At 50.4% G+C, this 27,938-nt stretch overlaps 1 protein-coding gene across 1 annotated transcript in view; it reads right to left on the reverse strand.

The window, feature by feature from the left end:
- prss12 (serine protease 12) overlaps positions 1–27,938 on the reverse strand; it is a 275,680-nt gene that overhangs the window by 196,306 nt on the left and 51,436 nt on the right. The window contains exon 4 of the mRNA XM_085962770.1: positions 27,458–27,608. Coding sequence (XP_085818896.1) covers positions 27,458–27,608 — 151 coding nt within the window. The remainder of the gene's footprint in view (positions 1–27,457; positions 27,609–27,938) is intronic.

A 27,938-nucleotide genomic window follows, 5' to 3' on the forward strand; every position in this document is an offset into this window, starting at 1 on the left:
CCTCTCGCAGACCGGTGTTTCCCTCCCCGGCTGCGGCTGGGTTTCTCTTCCCGCGCCTACTCGCAGGCTCAGCGCTTCGTGGCTGCGGTCGCTGCCCGGAGTTTTCCCGCCGATCGCGGTCCGGCTGTCACCCGACGCCGTTGGACCCGACTTTTGGCCGGCACAGCTCCCCCTCGACCGAGGTCGAGTGCTCTGCCCTTATCCTCCGGATACTTCTACACCTTCCCCTACTCACAGTCTCTTCAGCCGCCTTGTTTCTTGCTGGTCGGCTCACTCCGCACCGTGGCAGAAGGGTAGTCAGTGCCTGTTGCTGATACAGCTTTTGTTGCTAGTCTTCCTGCTTTCTGTTGTTGCAGCCTCATGTTTTCTTTTGGTAGCACGACGAGGGCGGTTGTCTCTCTTCAACGCTCTTCGTTGCTTTTGGTAGTCTTGCCGCAGGGTACGATCGGACTCGTCGCCACTGTAAAGTCTGTGGGTTGTGCAGTTAATAAATACACAGACTTCAGAAGTAACAAACAAAACAGGTCTTTACTATTCGAAGGTCCGGGCGAATCTGCCCCAGCAATCATGCCACAACACTTATATACTGGTGTGGTCACTATCGGTATTACAGTATACAGAAGCCAAACAAATAGTGCCACACCTAAAGTAGTTCCCTTAAAGGTGAACGGTTACATTCAATAGTTCCCTTAAAGATAGACGGGTACATACACTACAGGTAAGGCTACAGCTGGAGTACTGCGTGAAATTTAAGACACCCTGTTATCGAAACACTATTAAACGCATGAAAAAGCTACAACATAGGTTCATTAGAATGACATAGGGATGACAGGATACAGTTATGTTGAGAGAATTGAAAACCTAGGGCTGTATTCAGGCAGAGAAGTTTAATGGGAATCTAATAGAAACATGAAAAGATTTGAGAGAATAAAATATTGAAAGATTATTTCCACTGGCCAGTGAATAAGTCACTCGGGGACATACACTCAGGTTAATACTTGAAGCTTAAAAGGGGAGGTTAGGAGAACATTTGATCATGAAAAAAGGATATTAGAATCTGGAATGCACAAACACAAGTGGCTATTGAAGCTGAGTCATTTACAATCTTTAAGAGGAAGTTAAACTTGGAGGTGAAAAATACTGAAGGTTACAGATAAGGAATAAGGAAATGGGACTAGATCCATTGTGGAGCTATTATTACAGGCACAGTAAGCTGAAATAGTTTTTTTTGTATTAATTTCTATGATTCTATAATTCTTACTCGTTCTTCTTCGAGCGATGAAACTGCTTATAGGGTAGTTTTACTTACATTAGGGAGCATGAGTAACGAGAACTGTCATTTTACTTTATACCATAGGGCCAATTTTCATCTCTGTTACACCCTATATGGGGCATTAGGGGTATAATGAAGAGGTTAACGGGCAGTGATTAGTGTTGCATCTGACTTATATTTCCAGCAGCCATTTAAGTTACCACAGGAAGCTTCCACCAGACACAGGGAAAAGCTTCATTGTAACATATTAATTGGGGGATAGATCGCATCATTTAGAGGTCCTCATAATTTTGGACTGTTTACATTTGTTAAAATTAATAACAACCACAACCATGCACAGCATGTGTTAGGCAGCAGCTGAAGGAAGCTTTTAAAAGTTACATGGTCAAAGGGCAGTGAAGGGCAAGTTTGGAAGCAATCATAAGTGCTTCATCATGTATTTTTCTTATTCATTTTTAAACCATGTATTATTAATTAAAGCTACATGGGTTCTGCCACTGCCATTATTTGCACCAGTTTTGGAAATGTAAACAATGGATTTTCAGTTTCCATTGAGAAGCCCAGCTACAGTCTTCAGCACAAGCACTTGTGTTACCCTTCCACCATTAACGCTAACAGAGCTGCATTTACCTGGGTGTGTTCAAGGGTCAGCTCCGATACTCTTGGGAGGCAGCGGCAGAGTTATGCCTATTGTAATGTGATGTTCATCCAACCCACAGCACAGACACCGCTCAACCACTGCCAATGGCTGTAAAAGTCACTTCAGCTCTTACCTTTTATGGCTCAGGCTTATTGCAGACATGCTGCACTGCTGTCCATATGGGGTGAGTAACCTAGAATGCAACTCTTCTCGCACCCACTTCAGGCAGCATAATGCCCAGTTCACCAGCCACAAAGGGTGAGGTACTGTGCCGTTCTATCACTTTCCCCATGACTGCGTATGGTGCTTCAACTCCACATTGGGTTTCCTTTTTACCTGTTACTTCCTTTCCCCTCTCTGCCTTCAACCTTACCAAAAGCTGCTGTTGGATTTCCAATCTTTTATCTAAAGGCTGTCAAAAATTGTGGCCCCTTTGCGGCCATTTCCCTTTAGTGGCTACATCCCTTTAACTTGCACCTTTCATAAATTTTTGGTTCCCCCCACCACCACCCCTCCCCCTCCCCCCCTCCCCCCGCCCCCCCCCCACCCCCCGCACATCTGTGCAGCCCACTCCGCTGGTTTGACACCTGCATCTGGCCCTCAGCTGCAAAAGGTTCAACATCTCTGCAGTAAGGGTGCTGAAATTGGCCTCAACATCCCCGGGCCAGGGATGTTTCGCCCATCTGTTCTACTCAGGACCATGATCCAGCAATCTCTGCCGCAAGTGCACATGTGTGGACATCGGGTGAGGACAGGATTGTCACCCCCTTGCCACCTGCAGCAGTCAAATAGCCCGCCATTACTCATTGTCTGGCTTGTAGAATGGCCACTTCAGCAAAGGTACCAGAGAGTTACCTGCACCCATGGAACTGTACCCAGGCAGATTCAAAACCTTAAGGAGAGGAGAAGGAAAGGTGAACAGAAGGGAGAAAATTGTCAGAGAAAGGAGGGGCAAAGTATTTAGATGTCATTTTTAATCAGTGATTCTTGACAAGGGTTAAAATGCAATCATGAAGATGGCTTTCAGAAGTGTTTCTTTTCATGTAAAATTGTAGATAGTTATTTTTGCTCTGGCTCCAGGAAAAGCTTCCTATCCATGCATTAAGATTCCCCATTGTGCTAATAGAATTAAATTCTTATTGACAGTGATGGCACTCCTGCAATGCATCATCAGAATGCATTTAGATCAATATACAGTATAACTCCCAGACAACCTTTGGATATTTGCCAACAGGAAGCTAGGAGTTTCAATACTATTGATTTTGGAGTGAATTGAGAAAAATAGAAATAAAGTTCTTCTGAAATTCAGTACTATCTTTCGTACTGCAGTTCTCTTTTAACACTGTGTTAATTTACAACTTGGGAAGAGTTACCATTAAGGAATACTTCAGTATGACTCTTTGAATAAATTAAATGAGGGCTGCCTCATTTCCTGCCTTTGTTACTCTGGCAATTCATTACTTCTGCTCCGAGTCCAATGCTTTGGGTTGGGCGGCAGAGGGATATACTGGCCCACAGGGATATGGGGCCGGGATCGGGGGGAGGGGCAGGGAGGTTGTGGGGGCAGTGGGTGGGGTGGTGGTGGAGGGGGGAAAATCACAGTAATGGCAAGAAATGTTCTTCTTCTCCAAGGTTAAGTTAGCCCCCAGCTGAACAGTTCTGCAGGTCCCTGGTCAGAATCCAGTGTGCACCTGAGGACAGGACAAATGCAGTAGTTTGCAATAACCACACAGAAAAAAAGAGAAAGCTGGAGCATTAAAAGTACATGAAGGTTTGTTCTCTACTGCTCAGCTGTGTAGAACTATTTCAGTCTATAAACTGAATCTGTCCAAGGGCAACAGCGCATTGTAGTGGGCAACTGGCATTGGGTACAGAAGGAGCTCCTGTACACACTTCTAGTCACAGTGATGAAGATCACAACATCCTCAATTCAGATTGGAGTTGGAAAAGTTTGTTTTCATCTGAAATTAGGGAACACTTACTCCCAATAGTAGACATTACTGACATTTTTCAGTTAGGCACAATCTTGGTGAACAGCACACAGAAGCATTCATTAAATGTTCTTCCACTTAGGCCATTTTATGATTCTTATCTACCAGTAAGTTGAATCGCCTCAGCTCATCTGCTGCTGAAACTCTCATCCATACCTTTGTTACCTCTAGACTTGAATATTACAATATTCTCCTGTCCGGCCTCCCATCTTCCAACCTCCATAACTTGAGCTCATCTAAAACTCTGCTGCCCGTTTCCTAACTTGCACCAAGTCCCATTCACCCCTCACCCCTGTGCTCATTGATCTACATTGGCTCCCGGTCCCACAACACCTCAATTTTAAAATTCACATCCCTGTTTTCAAATCCCTCAATGGCCTTGCCTTTCTCTATCTCTGCAATCTCCTCCAGCCCTACAAGCCTCCAAGTTCTCTGCGTTCCTCCAATTCTGGCCTCTTGCGCATCCCCAATTTTAATCGCTCCACCACTGGCAGCTGCGCATTCAGCTGCCTAGGTCCTCAGCTCTGTAATTCCCTCTCTAAACCACTCCACCTTTCTACCTCTCTCTCCTCCTTTAAGACAGTCCTCACCTGTCCTAATATCTCCTTATGTGGTTCGGTGTCAAATTTTGTTTTATAATGCTCCTTTGAAGCACCTTGGGATGTTTTACTATGCTAAAGGTGCTGTATAAATGCAAGTTGTTGTTGTTGTAAATTAGATAACCATCCAACGTAAATTGCCAATGTACAGTATCTAGTTCAATGCCCTGCATCTTTAGAATAATATTTTGTACTTATATTCACAAATGACTGTGGGGTGTGATGAGAAAACTTGAGGCATATACCGATTGTTACATATCCATATATTATAGATATATTGCTGATTGGGATTATTATAGATGTGTTGCACCACAAGATGGCAAGGCCATAAAAAAAGCAAACCAAGCACTAGGGTTTATTTCTAGAGGGATAGAACTGAAAAGCAGGGAAGTTATGCTAAACCTGTATCGAACCTTGGTTAGACCACACTTGGAGCACTGCGTGCAGTTCTGGTCACCATATTATAAAAAGGATATAGAGGCACTGGAGGGGGTGCAGAGAAGATTTACAAGGGTGATACCAGAAATGCGAGAGTATACATATCAGGAAAGGATGAACAGGCTGGGTCTCTTTTCTCTTGAAAAAAGGCTGAAGGGTGACCTAATAGAGGTCTTTAAAATTAAAATAAAACAGAGAGAATGTTTCCACTTGTGGGGAAGAGCATAACTAGAGGCTATCAATATAAGATAGTCACCAAGAAATCAAATAGGGAAATTAGAAGAAACCTCTTTACCCAAAGAGTGGTGAAAAGTTGGAACTCGCTACCACAGGGGGTGGTTGAAGCAAATAGTATAAATGCATTTAAGGGGAGGCAGGACAAGCATATGAGGGAGAAAGGAATAGAGGGTTACGTTGATAGATTTAGATGAGGAAAGATGGGAGGAGGCTCAAGTAGAGCATAAACGCCGGCATGAACTGGTTGGGCCAACTGGCCTGTTTCTTTGCCGTATATAGGCCTAGAAGTTCAATTGTTTGCGCCAGCCGCTAGCACCTTAGGAGGAGGAGATGTGGGGTGCTAGGCGGCTAGCGGCCGGGCGCAGCGCGATCTGCGCCTCTCCCCAACTTCAGTAAAGATTTAGCAGCGGCGCAAAACCTTTGCGCGCGCTCAGCTGCGCGCGCAGATCCTGACGTCATTTCATCGTGCAACGCCCTTTGTTCGCCCCAAACCGGAAATTCAGTGGCGCCGGCCTATTGTGCGCCTGGCGCCCCTAGCGACTGGTAGAGGGGAATGGTTCTAAGTCGCTGCGGGGCGCGGGGTGCGCAAATTAAAGGGCACTCCTCCTGCAGTAGAAAAGGCAGCCATTTTGCAACACTCCTTCTTTGTGAGAGACGGATCTTTGCAGAGAGACAAAGGTAGAGAGTTTTCTGGTTTGGCTCAACACTCGCACAGGTACTTGTGGCTTCAGGCCACAGCTTTCCACTTGTCTTTAACTTCAGAGCCATATCATTGATTGGAAACATATAATGGGGGCTGCAATGGGTGCAAACGTTGGCCTTCTCCATTGTATTCAAAGGGCTCACAGACGCCGTGAGAGAGTGGCAGACATGGCCAGACGGAGAGGGGGCAACAGGCGTCGGCAAAGGAGGCCTTACCCACCCAGGGTATACCGCCAGCAGTTCTCATATCTGAACATTTCTGACGAGCATTGTGTTCGGAGGCTGCGATTCCGAAGGGCGGTGGTCACTGAGATCTGCCACCTGCTTCGCAGAGATCTGCAGCCACATCTGAGGAGCAGGACGTCTCTGTCGGTGGCAGTGAAGGTGACGGTGTCTCTCAACTTCTATGCCACTGGCTCCTTCCAATCCGCTACTGGGGACATTTCCAACATCTCCCAGTTTGCCGTGCATTGCTGCATCCGCCAGGTGACCAATGCCCTTTTCAGAAGGAGACGTCAGTTCATCTCCTTCTCCATGGCCCTTGTCAAGCAGCAACAGCATGCAATGGGCTTTGCAGCATTAGCGGGCTTCCCCATGGTGCAGGGCGCCATTGACTGCACGCATGTGGCTTTGCGGGCACCTCTGGAGAATGCTGAGGATTACCGCAACCGGAAGGGCTACCATTCGCTCAACGTGCAGTTGGTGTGTGACCACAGGCAGCTCATCCTAGCTGTCAATGCCCACTTTCCAGGCAGCAGCCACGATGCCTTCATCCTGCGCCAGACTTCTGTGGCAGACATGTTCCAGGCCCAGCCTCACCCACGAGGATGGCTTCTCGGGGACAAAGGCTATCCTTTGTGCACATGGCTGATGACCCCGCTCCGTGCGCCCAGCACCCCTGCTGAAGAGGGATACAATGACAGCCATCAAGTAACCAGGAACATCATTGAGCAAACAATCGGCGTCCTGAAGCAACGGTTCCGCTGTCTGGATTGTTCCGGAGGAGCCCTACAGTACTCGCCTGAGCGAGTCTCCCATTTTGTGGTCGTGTGCTGCATGCTGCACAACCTGGCTATCCGTAGGACTCAGCCACTGCCACCAGACATTGGAGGACCACCAGAGGAGGAGGAGGAGGAGGAGGAGGACCAGCACAGGAGGGAGGCAGAAAGTGCAAGGGCCGCCCGTCGGTGGCTTATTGAACGTCGGTTCTAGGCCCCCTCTCAGGGAATGGCTTGTGCCAATGGCACAAGATGAATGTAGCCGCTCCACAAGCCCTCAGCCGAGCAGGGCAACCAGGACTTCCAAAAGAAAGCATGGACAGTGCAATTTAAGAACATTTATTACTTTGATACCTCTGTGCCCTTCCCACATTACAAACTAATGGAGAGAAGCCCACCACCAAAAACACAAATCGAGCAGTCTCGGCCTTTCAAAAAACACAAATACACCAGTCTCGGCCTTTCAAAAAAACAAATCCACCCTCCCCCTTTAAGAGCTCACCAGCACCAGAGTGTCTGCCGTCAATCAGCAGCTCGCCGCACCTGTGCTGCGCCCGCCCTCAGGGGTTTCGCCCCGGGCCGCCGGCTTAGCGCCTAATGATAGTCGTGCATCGCCTGTTTTAGCGCAGCAGCAACCTCTTGGGGCGATGCCACTGAATATCGGCGAAGGTGGCGCGAAGTTGCGCCGGGCGCAAACTTTAGCGGCCGCCCGGCTGTAGCGCCCCAAACGTGGCTATACTGAATTTCTAGGCCATAGAGTCATAGGGCTGGATTTTGTCAATGGGGAGCTTTTGGAGGCGGGACTCCCACTTGTTGGGTTTTAGTCCCACCTCCATCGACTTGTGGCCAACTCACATTATTTTCCCTTGATTGACCTTGTTACGCCCGCCCAGCGGGCTTAGCAGGCCAATTAAGGGAAAGCCAGTTACAGGTGACGTCAGCGAGTGCCGTTTCATCTGTCAAGAGCTTTTGACAGATGAAATGTCATCGTTTGACAGCTCTGTGAAGCTATCAAACACTGACAATCTGTCTTCTAAGTTCAGACTTTACTCAAGACTCAATTAGAAAGCCTTCCTGACCAGAAAGCAGAAGGCTGCAGCTTTTGACAGTTCAGCGGCCATTCTGCTTTCTGTGCCGGTGAGCTGAGGGACTCCCGAAACCTGAAGGGAGGAAGCCTGCAAGAAGAAGTAAAGGTAAGTAAAACTTATTAAAACACTTTACACACACCTCACACACTTCCCTCTGCACATATGCACCCATTACTCACCTGCACACTGGACATCTCGGCCCCTCTGACCCCCACAGACCGACGGCCCACCTCACTGACCCTGGCGAGGTTCAGAGCCATTGGGAAGCCCATGCTTCAGGGCTCAAAATAGGGATTAGCCAAAAAACTGCCTGTTAACTACCTGTTAACAGGCAGTTAATTGGCATTAAACCCCTTGGACCCGGCGCGGGTCGGCTACCCGCCTCCTGGTAAGATGGCATGGAGGCGGGTTGGGGCGGGTTGGGCACCCGCCCCCAAATTCTGCCATTTTCCCGGCAGTCCCACCTCCAAACCCGCCTCCCCAGGGCTGGCAAAATCGAGCCCATAGAGTCTTAGGGCTGGATTTTCCAAGCCCCGAGGAGGTGGGCATGGAGGCGGACAGCCGGTAAATTAGGAGAAAGTGGGGGCGGATGGCAAACCCGCCCCCATCCCGCCTCCGTGCCCTTTTGCCAGGAGGTGGGAAGATTTGCTGCTTCAGGTCCCGCCTCCTGGAGGTGGAAAAGGATTCTTTTAACTGCCTGTTAACAGGTAGTTAATAGGCAGAAAAAAGGATTAGTGCCATTTTACGTTCACAGGTGAAGGCTTCCCCACCTCGGAGAACCCCGTCGGGTTGGAGGAGACGTGAAGGAGGTCTGCGGCGGTCGGAGGCACCTGAAAGTAAGATACAGAGGTGAGTGATGGGTGCAAGTGTGGAGTGGTAAGTATGTAAGGTGAGTGCTAAGTTTTAAAAAATGTTCACTTACCTTGTTTTCTTCCTACAGCCTTCAGCCGCGCTGGATCGGGAGAGCCGACATCCTCCCTGTCAATTTCACAGACTGGCTGTTGGAACCTCCGTACCAACAGCCATGTGAAATTTACAAAGTTGAAAGGTTTGATGAGTCCTGAATACAAGGACTCATCAAACTAAAGAGAATGTCAGTGTTTGACAGCTGCATAGAGCTGTCAAATGCTGACATTTCTTCTTTCAAGAAGTTGTGACAGGTAGCACGTCTGACGTTGATGTGCTCTGTTAGTGACTTCCTCCCTAATTGGCCTGCTGAGCCCGCAGGGTGGGCTTAACAAGGTCAATCAGGGGAAAATCCCTCTGGTTGGTCAGGTGAGGATGGAGGCGGGACATTGACATGACAAGCAGTAGTCCCACCTCCAACTCGCCTCCATTCACAAAATCCAGCCCTTAGAGTCATAACGGCACAGAAGGAGGCCATTCGGCACATCGAGTCCGTGCTGGCTCTCTGTAAAGCAATCCAGTCAGTCCCATTCCCCCACTCTATCCTCATAGCCCTGCAAGTTTATTTCCCTCAAGTGCCTATCCAGTCTCCCCTTGAAAACATTGAGTGTCTCCGCTTCCACCACTTTCGTCGGTAGCGAGTTCCAGGTCCTCACCACTCACTGCATAAAAAAGTTTTTCCTCACGTCCCCCCTGTATCTCTTGCCCAAAACCTTAAATCTGTGTCCGCTAGTCCTTGTACCATCACCTAGTGGGAACAGCCTTTCCCCATCTAGCCTATCCAAACCCATAATAATCTTGTACACCTCTATCAAATCACCCCGCAACCTCCTTTGCTCTAATGAAAACAAATCCAGCTTCTCCAACCAATCCTTGTAGCTAAGTTCCCCCATCCCCAGAACCATTCTGGTAAATCTCCTCTGCGCCCTCTCAAATGCCTTCACATCCTTCCTAAAATGTGATGACCAGAACTGGACACAATGGCCTACAAATTCAGCTGTTTGCGCCAGCCGTTAGCGCCAGATTTCCGGCACTATCCACTTAGCGCCCGGGCACCGCCGGATCTGCGCCTACGCCAAAATTCAGCTGGGCTTTAGCGCCGGCGCAAAGTGTTAGCGCCCGCTCAGCTGCGTGCGCATCTTATGATGTCATTCCGTCGTGCAACGCCGTTTGTGCGCCCCAAACCGGAAATTCAGTGGCGCCCGGCCGATGTGGCCGTGGCGCTGCTAAGAACTGTGAAATGGAACTCAACAGAGGCCCTGTGGGATTCGGGGAGCGCTAATTAAAGGGCACATCCACTCACCCATAAAAGCCAGCCATTTCGCTGCAATGACTTGACTGGTTTGGATTTCTGCACAGAGAGCAAGGCACAGAGATTACTGATTTCGGACACCATAGGAGAGGTATTTTTGGCTTCTAGCCAGTGCTTTGACATTTGCATCCTTGTGATTTTGCTGTTTGGAACTTTGTAATGGGGGCTGCATGGGGGGCCAACCCTCAGTTCCTACATTTTGTGCGAAGGGCTCGCAGACGCTTTGAGAGAGGGCCAGGCATGCCTAGACGCAGAGGGGCCATTAGGCGTCGCCAACGTAGGCCTTACCCAGTCAGGCAATACCGGGAGCAGGTCTCATATCTCACCATGACTGCGGCGCATTGTGTTAAGAGGCTGCGCTTCAGAAGGGAGGTGGTTGAAGAGATCTGCCAGCTGCTTCATGCAGATTTGCAGCCACAGCTCATGTCCAGGGCGTCTCTCTCGGTGGAAGTGAAGGTCACGGTGGCTCTCAGCTTTTATGCAAGCGGCTCCTTCCAAGCCGCTGCTGGGGACATCGCGAACATCTCCCAGTTCGCCGCGCATCGCTGCATCCGACAGGTCACCGAAGCACTTTTCGCGAGGAGGCACCAATTCATCTCCTTCCCCATGACCCAACACAAGCAGGAGCAGCGTGCATTCGGATTTGCCAGGATCGCGGCCTTCCCCATGGTGCAGGGCGCCATTGACTGCACGCATGTGGCTATGCGGGCACCTATCCACAATGCCGAGCAATACCGCAACCGGAAGGGCTACCATTCCCTAAATGTGCAGCTGGTGTGTGACCACAGGCAGCGCATCCTAGCTGTCAATGCCCGCTTCCCAGGAAGCAGCCACGATGCCTTTATCCTGCGCCAGACTACTGTGGCTGACATGTTCCAGGCACAGCCTCCACCAAGGGGATGGCTTATCGGGGACAAGGGCTACCCTTTGTGCAGATGGCTCATGACCCCGCTCCGCGCGCCCAGGACCCCAGCGGAGCTGGCATACAACGAAAGCCATCAAGCCACAAGGAACCTAATAGAGCAAACGATAGGCGTCCTCAAGCAACGGTTCCGTTGCCTGGATCGTTCGGGCGGGTCTCTTCAGTATTCGCCGGATAGAGTCTCCCAGTTCGTCGTGGTGTGCTGCATGCTCCACAACCTGGCTATCCACAGGACTCAGGCACTGCCACCTGACATTGCCCCACCACCTCAGGAGGACGAGCAGGAGGACCCTGAGGAGGAGGAGCACCAGGCCAGGAGGGAGCGACAAGGTCCAAGGGCCGTCCGCCGGGGGCTTATTGCTCGACACTTCTAGGCCCCCTGTCAGGGAATGGCCTGGCCCACTGAACGCAGCCGCTTCGCAAGCCCTCAGCCGGTTAACCCAACAACCACTTGAAACATGACACCTGCACATGGTGAATAAATAAACATCTTTATTTCAAAAACTCAGGGCCCTTCCCACATGGAAGAGTAAAACAGAGAAGACCCCCAAAAAACAGTAACAAACTTCTGTCACTCCCAAAACCTGGGGAGGACTAACATAACATCACCATCCAAATGGCCTTCGTCACTGGCCTAACAAAAACAAGCCCCCCCCACAACACAAAGACCCCCATAAAACCAAACCACATAATGCCCCCAAGAACAGAAGCCCCCGCATCACCCAAACCCTCGCTCAACACACTCTATTCGGTGTGGCGAGAGGGCGAGTCTGTCGACAGCCGTCTTTTGCCCCGGCCCGTCCTGCTGCTGCGCCTCAAGCTGGGCCGTGAGGCTGTGGCGAGGCTGGGGGAAGGATCCTCAGGGCGACAAGGCGTCTCGCCAGATGCCCTTGGGGGTCGGCCTACACGAGGGCGGGCCCGGGAGGGGCCGGCTGGTGGCTGCTGCAGCTGTGGGTGGCCCTCTTCACTGGCTGCAGTAGCTCCTTGCACCCTGGCTGGGGGAGTCGCAGGCTCGCCTGCACCAATGGGGACAAGGTGGGTGATGCCAGGCGCGCGCTGGTCGCCAGACACACGTGCACTCGGCCGGCCTGGCCGGGGAGCAAGCGCGCCAAACTGTTGGTCGCCAGACCGGTGTGCGGCAGCAGGGCGGCGGCTGGCCTGGCGACGCCTCCGCGCCAGTGCGAGGGTGGCAGAAGTCAGTGCCCCAACTGCGCCGGCATGTCCCCGCATCTGCAGTGCCATTGTCTGCACAGCACCTCTCAGCTGGCGACTGGCGTGCTGCGCTGCCTCGAGTTGTTCGACCCCCCTCTCATGCGCTGCCACAAGGAGCTCCACCCCCCTGGCGTGCGCTGCTGCGAATAGCTCTAGGCCCCTGGCCTGGGATTGGCCGAAAGCCACCACACTTTGAGCGAGGCTTTCGATGGCGTGAGGCATCTGTGCCACCACCTCCATGATTTCGACGTGCCGGCGCTCCAACGCCGCCGACATCTCGTCCAGGAGGCGCACCTCCTGGGCGACGTCCGAGTCCGGACTGGAGGGCGCCTCCACCCTCTGGCCAGAAGGCTGGCGTGCCGCCGGAGCGTTGCCGCGTGCGGCCACGCCACTGGGACCAGGTTCTGCCCTCCCCTCCACCGCCTCCCCCCTCTGGGCAGAAGGCTGGTGTGCCGCCGGAGCCTTGCCGCGTGCGTCCATGCCACTGGGACCAGGTTCGGGGCTCCCCTCCCCCGCCTCCCCCTGGCTCTCCGGCACGCCAGACGTCTCCCCTTCATTGCCATCTCCTGGAGCGGAGGAGGGTTCCCCTGAGGTGGCGCCTTCCTGCTGCTCCTCGATGTCCTCCTCCTCCGAGGGCCTGGCTGTGTGGGCTTCAGGGAGCACCTCCTCCTCACCAGCTGAAAGCAGGAAGGCACAAGTGTAGCTTTAGAGTGAGGACAGTCCGACAGCGAGGGAGGCCGCACTGGTGCATTATGCGCATTTTTCGGCCAGTGGGGAAGGATGTAGATCTGATGCGCGAGGGCAAGGAGAGAGGTGCACCCGGTCCTGTCCTTACCAGTGGGTTCCAGTATAGGGTCGGCGTCGCCGAGCGCCACAGGCCCAATCACCGGGTGACGCAGCAGTCGGGCCACCCTCTCTTCCAGAGCCGTTAGCTCCTGGTAATCGCGAGGGCCTCCACCAGTGACACGCAGGCTCCTGGCGTTCCTCGCCAGCTTGGCCTGCAAGAGAAAGGAGGGCGTCTAAGTACAGTGTGGTGCCCCATTGCTGTGTGTGAGGCCTCCCATGGTGGAATAGCTTGCACAGTGTGGTGCCCTGTTGCTGTGTGTGAGGCCTCCCATGGTGGAATAGCTTGCACAGTGTGGTGCCCCGTTGCTGTGTGTGAGGCCTCCCATGGTGGAATAGCTTGCACAGTGTGGTGCCCTGTTGCTGTGTGTGAGGCCTCCCATGGTGGAATAGCTTGCACAGTGTGGTGCCCTGTTGCTGTGTGTGAGGCCTCCCATGGTGGAATAGCTTGCACAGTGTGGTAAGTGCAGAAAGAGCTATTGATTAACATGCAAGTGCCATTGCAGCAGCAGCAGGGCTGGGCATTAGACCTTGGATGTCCCTTTGGCCCTAATGGGAGGTGCACATGCAAGGATGAGGGGGACATTGGAAAGGGTACTCACCTTGACCAGCCGACATAGGTCATTGTATTTCTTGCGGCACTGGTCCGCACTCCTGGGAACATCGGAGTTGGAGGAGACCCTCCGGGCAATTTTGGTCCACGCCTCCCTGAACTGGCTCCTGGGAGCCTTCCTGCCACTAGCCGGGCACACGACCCGTCTTCTTTTGCGCACCCCATGAAGGAGCACACCCAGCGCATGCTCAGAGAACCGCTGGGCTCTTTCACGGGCCCTCTCCATGACCTCCAGGCGTTGATATGGCACACAACCAGTCCTGAGGCCTAGTTGCAGGGCTACAGCATGCAGGGCGTGGCTGCAGTCAAAGTTGACCCTTCCCCCTTTAAGAGCTGGCCGGCGTCAGGGTGTCTGCTGACACTCACCACATGATCGCACCTGCGCTGCGCCCGGAATCGGCGTTATCAGGCTGCATCGCCGGATTAGCGCCTGAACACAGGGTTCCAACGCCTTTTGCAGCGCTCGGCCAAAAAGTTGGCCAAATCTACTGAATTTCGGCGAGCTCGCCTGCACTTTCCGGCGGCCGCTAAATTTGACGAGCGCCCGACTTTAGCGTCGCAACAGCGTCCGAACTGAATTTCTAGGCCAATATTCCAGTTATGGCCTAACCAGCGTTTGATAAAGGTTCAGCATAACTTCTCTACTTTTGTACTCAATACCTCTATTTATGAAGCCCAAGATCCCATATGCTTTGTTAACCATTCTCTCAATATGTCCCGCCACCTTCAGGGACCTATGCACATTAACTCCCAGGTCCCTCTGTCCCTGCACACTCTTTAAAACTGTGCCATTAAGTGTATATTGCCTCTCCCTGTTCCTTCTGCCAAAATGCACCACCTCACACTTCTCTGTATTAAATTCCATCTGCCACTTGTCTGCCCATTCTGCTAACCTTTCTATGTCCTGTTGCCGTCGATTGGTATCATCCTCACTGTTTGCCATACCCCCAAGTTTGGTGTCATCGGCAAATTTAGAAATTCTACTCTGTATTCTATGTAATACTATATTAAAAATTTGTGTATGCATGCATTTCTGCTTCACAAATTTCATTCCCTGTTCTCACAATTTTTATTAACGCTTTTTATTTCAACATTTAAAATTGAAATTACCAGTTATAATGAGAAACCCTATGTAAACATGTGCCAGTGACACTGTAGTTGCAGTTGCAGCCACAAGTTGGCATTATATATCCACTGTATCCTGTACCACTGTATAGGCTGCAGGACCATGAGCACCGCCACAGGAGATCTGCTAGTATTGTATTAATAACACACACCCTTATGCTCAATCTATGTTTGGTGCCTTGAGAGTTATTTTGGCCAACGGGTGAAAACAGGTGCTAAATAGGTGCACTGCTAATAAGACATGCCTGTTTGAACGTCTGGATTTACCACACAATTTTGGTCCTAATTGAACATTATCATAACTTGAACTTGTCTGGAGGTGCAAAACCAGGCACCTGTAGGTTTAGCACTCAAGCGCTGATTAGACACAATTTTCATGGACCAGTATATGTGGGCTCCTTGCACTCACTTCCACTGAAGGTATGGAGTGCTCTAGCTGGCACACAGCGGCACATTGCAGGATGGCTCAGGGACTGAGGGAGCACAGGTTCTTGGGCGCAGCACTGGAGGTCCTGGTTGAGGAGATTCAGAGGAATTGAGGTGTCCTGAGGGGGGAAGGACGTCACCTTGCCCTCCTCACCCTCCTGTCCCTCTCTCCTGCAGCAGCTGGTGCTGTTCTGCCTGGCCTCATGTCCTCCTCCCACTCCTCGTCCAGACCAAGGGGGACCCCTACCAAGATGCCCATGACCTTTCTCCTGGTGACTCCTATAAGGTGTCCAATAAGGTGCAGCACAGTAGTTACTCTTTTTAGGTGAAATCCTTAGAGAATTTGCGGAATAAATGTTGCTCGAGTGTTGATGAAGTCTTGACAAAGTGTCCCAGAAAGTCTCCCAATGCGTTTCAGGGGTCTTCTTCACAGCTCCAGCAGCAAGTGAACATGAAATGGTGAGTATCCCTTTAAGTAGTGCTTGAAATCTACATCAACGCATTGTTTACTCCCGAACAGCTAGGTCGCTGTTAGGAGAAAGCGTTAGGACAAGCATTAGCTACCAAAATGCCTTGCAGCCTCCTTAAGAGCACTAGTAGACATTTTAGGTGGCATTCAGACCCTTAACAAGCCTCCGGGCGGCCGTTCCTAGCACGTGCTTCAACTCCTTTACCAAGATGGCATCTTACGCTAAACACAGGCTAAACCAGCGTTTCAGTTCAAGACCCCATCTTGGCCACCTCAGAGTATCTTTAGCGCCTGAACGCGCTGCTGAAACTTGTATTTTATTGTAACCTAACAGTGCGGTTATAGGTATCACTTGAGTCTACACAAAGCAATTTCTGCTTCACAGCAATTCAAGAAGACCAATATAACAATAGTTAAGCCAACATCAATTGTATTGGTTGTAATACTGTCTGGATGTGGTACTCTCACACTGCATTGACTTGGCATTGGGTACAGTGTAATGGCGAGCAGTGAAAAACCAAGTTTCTAAATTTTAAAATGGAAGTTGAAAGAACCTAGACAGTTGGGACATTCTTAAGATTCTAACATTAGAAAATATTTGACGCTCCCATTGACTTCTTTCTAAAAGAAATTTCACTGGAAGTCAAAAGCTGGTAGAAAGGGCTCTTCAAATGTGTTTAAAATGTATGCCGCAATTGCTTTTTTGCCTGAGCAGAAAGTGGTATGAATGGGACACTATGCATAAGAACATAAGAACATAAGAAGTAAGAGCAGGAGTAGGCCATACGGCCCCTCGGGCCTGCTCCGCCATTCAATAGGATCATGGCTGATCCGAACCTAGACTCACGTCCACTTCCCTGCCCTCTCCCCATAACCCCTAATTCCCTTATTAGCTAGGAAACTGTCTATCTCCGTTTTAAATTTATTTAGTGTCGCAGCTTCCACAGCTCTCTGAGGTAGCAAATTCCATAGATTTACTACCCTCTGAGTGAAGAAGTTTCTCCTCATCTCAGTTTTGAAAGAGCAACCCCTTATTCTAAGATTATGCCCCCTAGTTCTAGTCTCACCCATCAGTGGAAACATCCTCACCGCATCCACCCGATCAAGCCCCCTCACAATCTTATATGTTTCGATAAGATCGCCTCTCATTCTTCTGAATTCCAATGAGTAGAGGCCCAACCTACTCAACCTTTCCTCATAAGTCAACCCCCTCATCTCCGGAATCAACCGAGTGAACCTTCTCTGAACTGCCTCGAGAGCAAGTATATCTTTTCTTAAATATGGAAACCAAAACTGTACGCAATATTCCAGGTGTGGCCTCACCAGTACCCTGTATAACTGCAGCAAGACTTCCATGCTTTTATACTCCAGCCCCCTTGCAATAAAAGCCAAGATTCCATTGGCCTTCCTGATCACTGCGGATGACTTTAATGCAGAGCACACATCGGGCGGGCAGCGATCCCAACACCAGCCCGACGTGGCTTATCAGAGGCCCCAACCATTTTCAAAGTCGGGCCGCATTTAAATGAAAGCAGCGCGGTATCAGCTCTAAATGAGGAAATCCAGGAACCCTTCCGTGGAGCCGTGCTGGCAGAAGACCATTAAAGGGATAGGTCAGGCTGATGGATGGGGGGCGTCAAAGTTAGGAGGACTTTTGTGGAGGCACAGGAAGAGCAATTCTCCTGCTCTCAAAATATCCCCCACAAAATTCTGTGAAAACATTTTTTTGCCTTTTCTGAGAGGCCTCCAGCAATCCCTTTAAGGGACGCTGGTTTGCCCACTTACTGCTCAGGGGTTGTGGGCAGGACCTGCACAGCATGGGCACCATGCATTATTGTTTGAAAATGCCATCAGGGTTCTATCTATGCCCTATGTTCTATGTTCTATCTAGTCAGAGTGACGCTGGCTGCCTATTTTGGGGCACACTCGAAAACTTCAGACGGGAAGGCAGTGATGAGTCCTTTCTGATGATTTTGGTCTCGTGCCACCCCATTCCCACCAGAAAACGGGGTGGTATAGCAACCAACTTTCCCCTAGAATTCAGTGCTCCCCTCTCGCACCACCTTAAAAATGTTAAGTGATGTTAAACTGAAAGATGCCATATGCCTGCACCATAAAGTAATTACCATTGACTGAATAATAAACCAGATAATCTGTGGGACATAAGTGATCCAGCAATCTACATCCATCTCTAAACTCATACACACATGCCTGGCTCAAAAGTACTTTTGAAAATGAACATGCTGTAAATGAAAATGAGTATTCAGCAGTCCAAGAGTTAAGGTTATACAGATGGGGGTGACAGTTCAGATAGCAGATCTCAGACATCAGACCATAGTACATAGGCAGCACAGATGTGATAATATATCATCTTCTAAATGTCTGCACTTTGAATAATTACCAGGCGTGCTGTGTGCTGCAGGAACAAATGTTCTGTTCCAACACAAAGGGCATCCAGTCTCCAAACCATTATTCATTTCTGGTGAATAAAATAAGCCGATTGTATTTGAAAAGCTAATGGGTTGAATATTTGAAATTCTTCTGCTGATTTGGACCCCATACTACACATTATCTGGTAATTTGGGATGTAACACTGTAGCGTGTCCTAACTGTGACTGGTTAGTCAGTTACTGGTCAGTGTAACAATGCAGTTCTAAGATATGTGAACTGGAAATGTGAATTTCAGTGCAAATTTTGCAGAACCAATTACAGAAACACAATCAGAAACTGTGTCTAAAATCAAAAAGAATCAACTAATCCATCATTGTAAGGGGTAAGCTCTTCTCTCCTGCATTTGTGCTTTCCATTTTATCGCCATGTATTCCAACATTTTATCTCATGACTGGCATATAACACTGTGGTGTTTCGATTATATGAAATAATGGCCTAGAAATTCAGTATAGCCACTTTTGGGGCGGTAAAGTCAGGCGGGCGCTAAAGTTAGCGCCCGCCGGAAAGTGGAGGCCACTTCGCCGATATTCAGTAGCTTTGGCCAAGGAGTTTGGGCGAGCGCTGAAACTGGCGTTGCACTCCTATCTTTAGGCGCTAAGCCGGCGGTGCGGACTGATAACGCCGAGGCCGGGCGCAGCGCAGGTGCGGTCATGTTTTGATTGACAGCAGACACCCTGACGCCGGCCAGCTCTTAAAGGGGGAAGGGTCGACTTGGTCTGCTGCCACGCCCTGGATAGTGGAGCCCTCCAGCTAGGCCTGAACACTGCTGCTGGACCCAAATAGCGCCTGAAGCCATGCAGAAGGCCCATGAACGAGCGCAGCGCTTCTCAGAGCATGCTTTGAGGGTGCTGCTTAGGGGTTTGGAGAAGAAAAGAGGGGCTAGACTTTCAGTATAGACAGTTTTGGGGCGCTAACCTTAGCGCCCGCCCGAAGTTAGCGCCCGCCCCAAAGTAGCGCCCCGTTGCCAGAAATTCAGTGGCTTCGCCCTAAGAGGTTGGTGGGGCGCTAAAAGAGGCGTTCCACTACTATCTTTAGGCGCTAAGCCGGCGGTGCAGAGCGCAACACCCGAGCTCGGGCGCAGCGCACGGCAGACACTCTGGTGCCAGTGAGCTCTTAAAGGGGAAGGGTGCATGTGTTTTTTTCAAAGGCAGAGTCTGGGGGGGAAAACGAGGAGGAGGAGGAGGAGGAGGAGGAGGAGGACATAAATACACCGTTCACAACAACACACTGGATCCTTCCACACAACACATGCAGACTAGTGCAGGAGGAGTGCCCTTTAATTTGCGCTCCCCAGGGTGTGTTGCGTTCCATTTTACAAACGCTCTGGACGCCAGCCGCACAATGGGGCGGTCCGACTGAAGTTTGGATTCGGGGCGGCCAAAGGGCGTTGCACGAGGATGTGACGTCATTTTCTGCGCGCGCATCCAGGCGGCCGCTAAACTTTGCGCCGGCGCTAACGGGCAACTTAATTTGGGGCGGGGCGCAAACTGCGCTGCGCCCGGGCACTACACGCATAGCGCCCGAAAATCACTTCTCTTAAGGCGCTAACTGCTGGCGCAAGCAACTGAAAATCTAGCCCGAGATATCTTGTGCCCGGACAGTGGCAAGAAGGCTCCCAAGAGCCTGGAGGGAAAACGCCCAGAGGGTCACAGCCAACAGCGATGTCCCCAGGACTGGTGACCAATGCCGCAAGAAGTTCAACGACCTCACTCGGTTGGTCAGGGTGAGTACCCTTTCCAGTGTCCTCCTCATCCTTGCATGTGCACCTCACATTATGGGCAAAGGGACTTCAAAGGCCTAATGGCCAGCCCTCCTCCAGCAGCTATGGCACTGGCATGATCATCAGTAGCACTTTCTGCACTTGACACACTGGCCAAGCTATTCGACCATGGGAGGCAGTGCACACAACAACAGGGCACCACACTGTACTTAGAGGCCGTCCTTTCTCTTGCAGGCCAAGCTGGCGCAGAATCTGAAGAGCCGGACTGTCACCGGGGGAGGCCGTGTCCAGTTCCAGGAGCTCAGTGACCTGGAGGAGCGCGTGGCTCGACTCATGCGTGCCTGGGTGATTGGCCCCGTTGCTATTGGAGATGCCGACCCTGTGCTGGGCCCCAATGGTAAGGACATGACCGTTTGGACCTCTCTCGTTCCCCTTGCGCTTCAGATCTACATCCTTTGCCACTGTCCCACCAATGCGCATAATGCCACCACTCATGCCTCCCTCGCTGACGCCCTGTCCTCACTCTAAAGCTACTCTTGCGCCTTCCTGCTTTCAGCTGGTGAGGAGGAGGTCCCTGAAGCTGCGAGTGTCAGTCCCTCGGAAGAGGAGGACGACGAGGACCAAGAGGAAGGCGGCACATCGGGGGAACCCTCATCCGCGCCAGGGGATGGCAATGGAGGGGGCACGTCTTGCCTGGAGGAGAGCCAGGGGGAAGTGTTGCAGGGGGGTGTAGCTCCTGTGCCCAGTGGCGTCCAGCCACGCGGGAAGGGTCGGGCAGCACGGCTGCCTTCTCCCCAGAGGGGGGAAGTGTTGCAGGGGAGGGCAGTTGCTGGGCCCAGTGGCGTCCAGCCACGCGGGAAGGGTCGGGCAGCACGGCTGCCTTCTCTCCAGAGGGGGGAAGTGTTGCAGGGGAGGGCAGTTGCTGGGCCCAGTGGCGTCCAGCCACGCGGGAAGGGTCGGCCAGCTCGGCGGCCTTCTCCCCAGAGGGAGAGTCCGGCCTCCAGTCCGGAGACGGTCCTCGCCCAGGAGGTGCGCATCCTTGATCAAATGTCCGCGGATTCGGAGCGGCGCCACACCGAGTTCATGGGGGTTGTGGGACAGTTGCCTCAGGCCATTGAGTTCCTGGCTCATAGTGTGGCCGATTTCGGGGACTCACAGGCCAGGGGTGTCGAACAACTCGCGGCAGCACAGGACGCGAGTCAAGAGTTCATGAGTGGTGCCGTGCAGACACTGGCTGGTCTGATGTGGGCACAGACCAGGGCAGTACGGGCACTCACTTCTGCCGCACTCGCTGTGTCACGGACGCATCGCCAGGGCACCCGCCGCGCTGCTGCAGCACAGCGGTCTGGCCTTCACCAGATTGCTGCGCTTGCTGCAGTGCCAGCCCGGCCGAGTGCCAGTGTCTCTGGCGACCAGCGAGCGCCTGGCATCAGCCAGCTTGCCCCCATTGCTGCAGCCGCCACTGCCACTCCCCCAGCAAAGTTGCGACGAGCTGCTGGAGAGACTGATGCTGCCCAGCCACAGCTGCAGCAGTCAGCAGCCGGCCCCTCCAGGGCCGGACCTCGTCTAGGCCGACCCCCAAGGGCATCTGCCGTCACGCTTTGTGCCCCTCAGGAGCCTTCCCCCAGCCTTGCAGCACCCACAGGGCCCAGGTTGAGGCGGAGCAGCAGGTCGGGCAGGGGCCGGAGAAGCCTGCACAAGGACTCGCCCTCTCGGCACACCAAGTAGAGTGTGTTGCCAAATGTTTTTTTATATGGGGGTGTTTGTGTTCTGTATGGGGGGGGTTTATTTTGGTAAGGCCGAAGATGATGGCAAATGTTTTTTTAGATGGGGGTGTTTGTGTTCTGTATGGGGGGGTTTGTCTTGGTAAGGCCGAGGATGAAGGCCAATTGGATGGACAAGTTTTGTTATTCCTCCCCAGGTTGTGGGAGTGAGATATGTTTTTGACTGTTTTTTGGGGGTCTTGTCTGTTTTTGTGTTTCATGTGGGAAGGGCCCTGAGTTTGTTAAATAAAGCTTTTTATTTATTCAGCTTGTCCATGTGTCATGTTTCAAGTGGTTGTTGCGTTAACCGGCTGAGGGCTTGCGGAGCGGCTGCATTCAGGTGCGTTCATTGCCACAAGCCATTCCCTGACAGGGGGCCTAGAAGTGTCGTTCAATAAGCCGCCTGCGGACGGCCCTTGGACCTTGTGGCTCCCTCCTGGGCTGGTACTCCTCCTCCTCCTCCTCCTCCTCCTCCTCATGCTCCTCCTGCTCCTCCTCCTGAGGTGGTGGTCCAACGTGAGGTGGCAGTGCCTGAGTCCTGCGGATAGCCAGGTTGTGCAGCATGTAGCAAACGACGACGAACTGGGAGACTCTATCCGGCGAATACTGTAGAGATCCGCCGGAACGATCCAGGCAGCGGAACCGTTGCTTGAGGACGCCAATCGTTTGCTCTATGATGTTCCTTGTGGCTTGATGGCTTTCGTTGTATGCCTCCTCAGCAGGGGTCCTGGGCGCGCGGAGCGGGGTCATGAGCCATGTACACAAAGGGTAGCCCTTGTCCCCAATAAGCCATCCCCTTGGGGGAGGCTGTGCCTGGAACATGTCAGCCACAGTAGTCTGGCGCAGGATAAATGCATCGTGGCTGCTTCCTGGAAAGCGGGCATTGACAGCTAGGATGCGCTGCCTGTGGTCACACACCAGCTGTACATTGAGGGAATGGTAGCCCTTCCGGTTGTGGTAATCCTCGGCATTGCCGATAGGTGCCCGCATAGCCACATGCGTGCAGTCAATGGCGCCCTGCACCATGGGGAAGTCGGCGATCCTGGCAAATCCGACTGCACGCTGCTCCTGCCTCTCTAGGGTCATGGGGAAGGAGATGAATTGGTGTCTCCTTGCGAAAAGGGCATCGGTGACCTGCCGGATGCAGCGATGCACGGCGAACTGGGAGATGTTCGCTATGTCCCCAGCAGCGGCTTGGAAGGAGCCGCTTGCATAAAAGTTCAGAGCCACCGTGACCTTCACTTCCACCGACAGAGACGTCCTGCACATCAGCTGTGGACGCAGATCTCTGTGAAGCAGCTGGCAGATCTCTGCAACCACCTCCCTTCTGAAGCGCAGCCTCTTCACACAATGCGCGGCAGTCATGGTGAGATAGGACACCTGCTGCCGGTATTCCCTGAGTGGGTAAGGCCTACGTTGCCGACGCCTGATGGCCCCTCTGCGTCAAGGCATGGCTGCCCCTCTCACACAGCGTCTGCGAGCCCTTCGCACATAATGCTGGAACTGAGGGTTGGAACCCCATGCAGCCCCCATAATATACTTGCAAACAGTCAAATCACAATGAGTCAAATTTCCAAGCTCTGGCCAGAAGCCAAAAATACCTCTCCTATGTTGTCCCAAATCAGTAAGGTCTGTTCCTTGGTCTCTGTCCAGAAATCCAAAGCACTAAAGTCATTGCAGCAAAATGGCTGGCCTTTATACCTCAGTCTAAGTGCCCTTTAATTAGCGCTCCCCGAGGCCCGCAGGGCCTCTGCTGCGTTCCACTTCACAGTTCTTAACAGCGCCACGCCCACATTGGGCGGGCGCCACTGAAGTTCCAGTTTGGGGCGCACAAACGGCGTTGCACGACGAAATGACGTCATAAGGTGTGCGCGCAGCTGAGCGCGCGCAAACACTTTGCGCCGGCGCAAAATGTCAACTGAAGTTGGGCGTAGGCGCAGATCGCTCTGCGCCCGGGCGCAAAGTGCCTAGCGCTCGAAATCTACTCCTCTTATGGTGCTAACGGCTGGCGAACGCAACTGAATTTCTAGGCCAATATGTTTGAAAGTAATTTGACACTTTTGATACAAATTTTCACTGTCTCCTTGCAGGAAATCAGAGCAAATAAATTGTGCAATAATAAAAAGCATTGAATTTCTTTCAAAACTACTCGAACACCAAGAAATCCAGAGGAAAGAGCATCCCAGACATCACTGATAAGAAGCCTCTAAGATTACCATGCACAGAAAGAAGGAAGGGTGATAGAAAATACATCTTAAGTATACTGTACTTTTTTGAACCTAACTATGAATCAAAGTGTTAAAAAATCAATAAAACAATCCAAGAATTACTGTAAAATTGTTTTGAGGCCAAGGTCACATCTGTACCAAGATTTTGCTAATGCTGAGCATTGTGAATATGACGAAGGTAAAGGTGCAGTCTATAAGAGTGTGCAAAGGTGGTTCAGAGTCTTCACACCTTCACCTTGCTTGACTTTGGTTGGGTGTTCACTTCTTCTGCCTGCTCTGGATTAGGCCTCATTGGATGGGAAATTTGAGCAGCATGCACAATAATAACCTTGAAAACCTTGGTGGGCTGAATTGTTGGAGGCCCTTAAATCTGATCAGGCATCTGAACTAGGCTTCAGGATACCTACGATGTGTTCAGTGATAATCCTGGTGTCTGCATGAACCTGTTGTATCTATGCACTTCTGCTGTTCGTGGCTAGAGATATCATAAGCAAGGGCTTAAAGAGAGTAGCCTTAGTCTCCCATGAGCTAACCTTGCACTTTACTTTGTAGCCTGAATAATCCTAATCCCATGAATGGCCATAAAATTGAGGCATTATAATTGTTGTCTGAGAAGCAGGCATTCATTGGTATGATCCTATTTTGATGATCATAGATGACCTACGCATTCATGGAGTCAAAGCATAGGCCTGGATTTTGGGGAATCTTGCCATGCCATCTGGAGATTGTCTATGGGGAAACATGGCCCAGGGCACCCTTAGTGCAAGTCTGCTCCCTGGCAGGACAGAGCGCTGATTGAAGGGGCATGAAATTGAAGCACTGCTGATGTCCTCTCAACCAGACAAGCCACAACACCATCTTTCTCTGGGCGCACATGCATTGGGATTGCCCAGTCAATGATCCTGAAGGAAAATGAAAAGGAGGACCAGGAATGCCCCTCATGCCTCATCTGCATGTTTCTCTGGTCTGTGTCTACTGCAGGCACAGGCCTAATTCCACCCCTTCCCCTTCCCCTACCTCCAGGAAAGCCCTGGAAATCCGAGGGCAATGTAAAAGGGGCAGAGGCCTGGTAAAACTTGTTGCGAATATTCAAGACTGAGATAGATAGATTTTTGGACTCTCAGAAAATCAAGGGATATGGAGATCAGGCGGAAAAGTGGAGTTGAGGTCAAAGATCAGCCATGCTGCAGAGATAGTGGATGCATTGGTTGCAATCTACCAAAATTCCCTAGATTCTGGAGAGGTCTCAGTGGATTGGAAAACCGCAAATGTAATGCCCCTATTTAAGAAGGGAGAGAGACAGAAAGCAGGAAACTATAGACCAGTTAGCCTAACATCTGTCATTGGGAAAATAAGGAAGCAGTAGCAGGACATTTAGAAAATCATAATACAGTCAAGCAGAGTCAACATGGTTTTATGAAAGGGAAATTGTGTTTGACAAATTTGCTGGAGTTCTTTGAGGATGTAATGAGCAGGGTGGATAAAGGGGAACCAGTGGATGTGGTGTATTTGGATTTCCAGAAGGCATTCGATAAAATGCCACAGAAAAGGTTACTGCACAAGGTAAGAGCTCACGGGGTTGGGGGTAATATATTAGCATGGATAGAGGATTGGCTAACTAACAGAAAACAGAGTCGGGATAAATGGATCATTTTCCGGTTGGCAAACGGTAACTAGTGGGGTGCCTCAGGGATCAGTGCTGGGACCTCAACTATTTACAATCTATATTAATGACTTGGATGAAGGGACCAAGTGTAATGTAGCCAAATTTGCTGATGATACAAAGATAGGTGGGAAAGCAAGTTGTGAAGAAGACACAAAGAATCTGCAAAGGGATATAGACAAGCTAAGTGAGTATGTAAACATTTGGCAGATGGAGTATAATGTGGGAAAGTGTGAGGTTATCCACTTTGGTAAGAAAAATAAAAAAGCAAATTATTATTTAAATGGAGAGTGATTACAAAATGCTGCAGTACAGAGGGACCTGGGGGTCCTTGTGCATGAAACACAAAAAGTTAGCATGCAGGTACAGCAAGTAATCAGGAAGGCAAATGGAATGTTGGCCTTTATTGCAAGGCGGTTGGAGTATAAAAGCAAGGAAGTCCTGCTACAACTGTACAGGATATTGGTGAGACCACACCTGGAGTACTGCGTACAGCTTTGGTCTCCTTATTTAAGAAGGGATATACTTGCATTGGAGACAGTTCAGAGAAGGTTTACGAGGTTGATTCCTGAGATGAAGGGGTTGACTTATGAAGAAAGATTGAGCAGGTTGGGCCTATACTCATTGGAATTTAGAAGAATGAGAGGTGATCTTATTGAAACATATAAGATACTGAGGGGGCGCGACAAGGTAGATGCAGAGAAGATGTTTCCCCTCATGGGGGAATCTAGAACTGGGGGCATATTTTCAGAATAAGGGGTCGCCCATTTAAAACTGAGATGAGAAGGAATTTCCTCCCTCAGAGGGTCGTAAATCTGTGGAATTCTCTGCCCCAGAGAGCTGTGGAGGCTGGGTCATTGAATATATTTAAGGTGGAAATAGACAGATTTATGAACAATAAGGGAGTGAAGGGTTATGGGGAGCAGGTAGGGAAATGGAGCTGAGCCTAAGATCAGATCAGCCATGATCTCATTAAATGGTGGAGCAGGCTCGAGGGGCCAAATGGCCTACTCCTGCTCCTATTTCTTATGTTCTTATGTTATTATGACCTTATTGAATGGTGGAGCAGGGTCGAGGGGCTGTATGGCCTACTCCTGCGCCTAATTCTTATGTTCTTATGTTCAACCTCTTTTACCCAGTTTCTTCACAAAGGAAAATTGCCATTTTCCAGGAGCATGCATCAGGAAAATCTATCCTTCAAGCTATTGAAGCCCTGCTGCTTTCTGATGTGTTCCAAAATGGATCTTTAGGATTCATTATAACTTCCCGTGGTGGTGGAAAGCCTGCAGTAGCAGATCGTTGCCTGCAATTTAGCTTTCTGCAATTTAAAGGAATATCAGGCAGGATGTTTTATATGCAACTGATCCGCCACCGACAGTCTTCCTCCACTGCCGAGAGTTAATATCAGCCCTTTAGTAGTTTCACTCTCCGAGATGGAAGTGAGTTACTCAATGGATTTCATGAACTAATTAATTACCATTTTTTTTGGACTCTTTTGCTTAAAATAAAAACATGCTGTAAAGTGAGAAAGAATGCACAAGAAAACACTACAGGGAAAATTGTACAATGTATAGGATAATGTGGGAGCAACATACCAGATTCCAACTGTATGAATGGACATTGCACTAATTCTATTCTGTGTACAAAGCATACTTACATCTTATATATGTTTTAATTACCAGATGCCATCATTTCCTATCACTGTGTGGGTTCTGGTACTTCAAAGTTAATGTGAAATGTAAATACCAGTATTGATGCAGAGACACTCAGTTACTTTGTACTGAATCCTCCTTGCACCTTTCATGATAATCCGAAAGCAGTAATGGAATCAGACCCACCTTATGCCTAACTGCCTGCAGACAACTTCAGCATCAGCTTCATCCCAGTGGTCATCACAAACAGTCCCCCATTGCCCGGAACGATAGACTTCCACGCGGCCTTCATATTCAGAACTACCGCCAACCAGTCGGATTGGAACAAATACAGATGCTAAAGTTAAAGAGAAATGTGCTCTGATAAATAACTTCTGTGTTATTGTCACTTACAAACAGATAAAGCAATATTTGTTCATGAGATTTATCTCCACGTGCACACAAATTGATAAATTAACTATTTTAACAATGGATGGATTGTCAGTGGTAAGTAACTGAAGCATTTACTCCACTGTTAAGTCCATAATTAAGTTGTATGAAAGCTTAGTTATCCAAAGGTTTTTTCATAGGTTTTGTCATTTAATTTATTTGATGCTATCAATTCATTTATTTTTCTTTTGTAGGCAGACAGTAATTGAACACTGAAATCAGCCAATGCTGTTGCTTT

This window comes from Somniosus microcephalus, chromosome 2 (genome assembly GCF_052327205.1).
Source record: "Somniosus microcephalus isolate GS21.2 chromosome 2, FLI_Smic_1.0, whole genome shotgun sequence".
Classification (NCBI taxonomy): domain Eukaryota; kingdom Metazoa; phylum Chordata; class Chondrichthyes; order Squaliformes; family Somniosidae; genus Somniosus; species Somniosus microcephalus.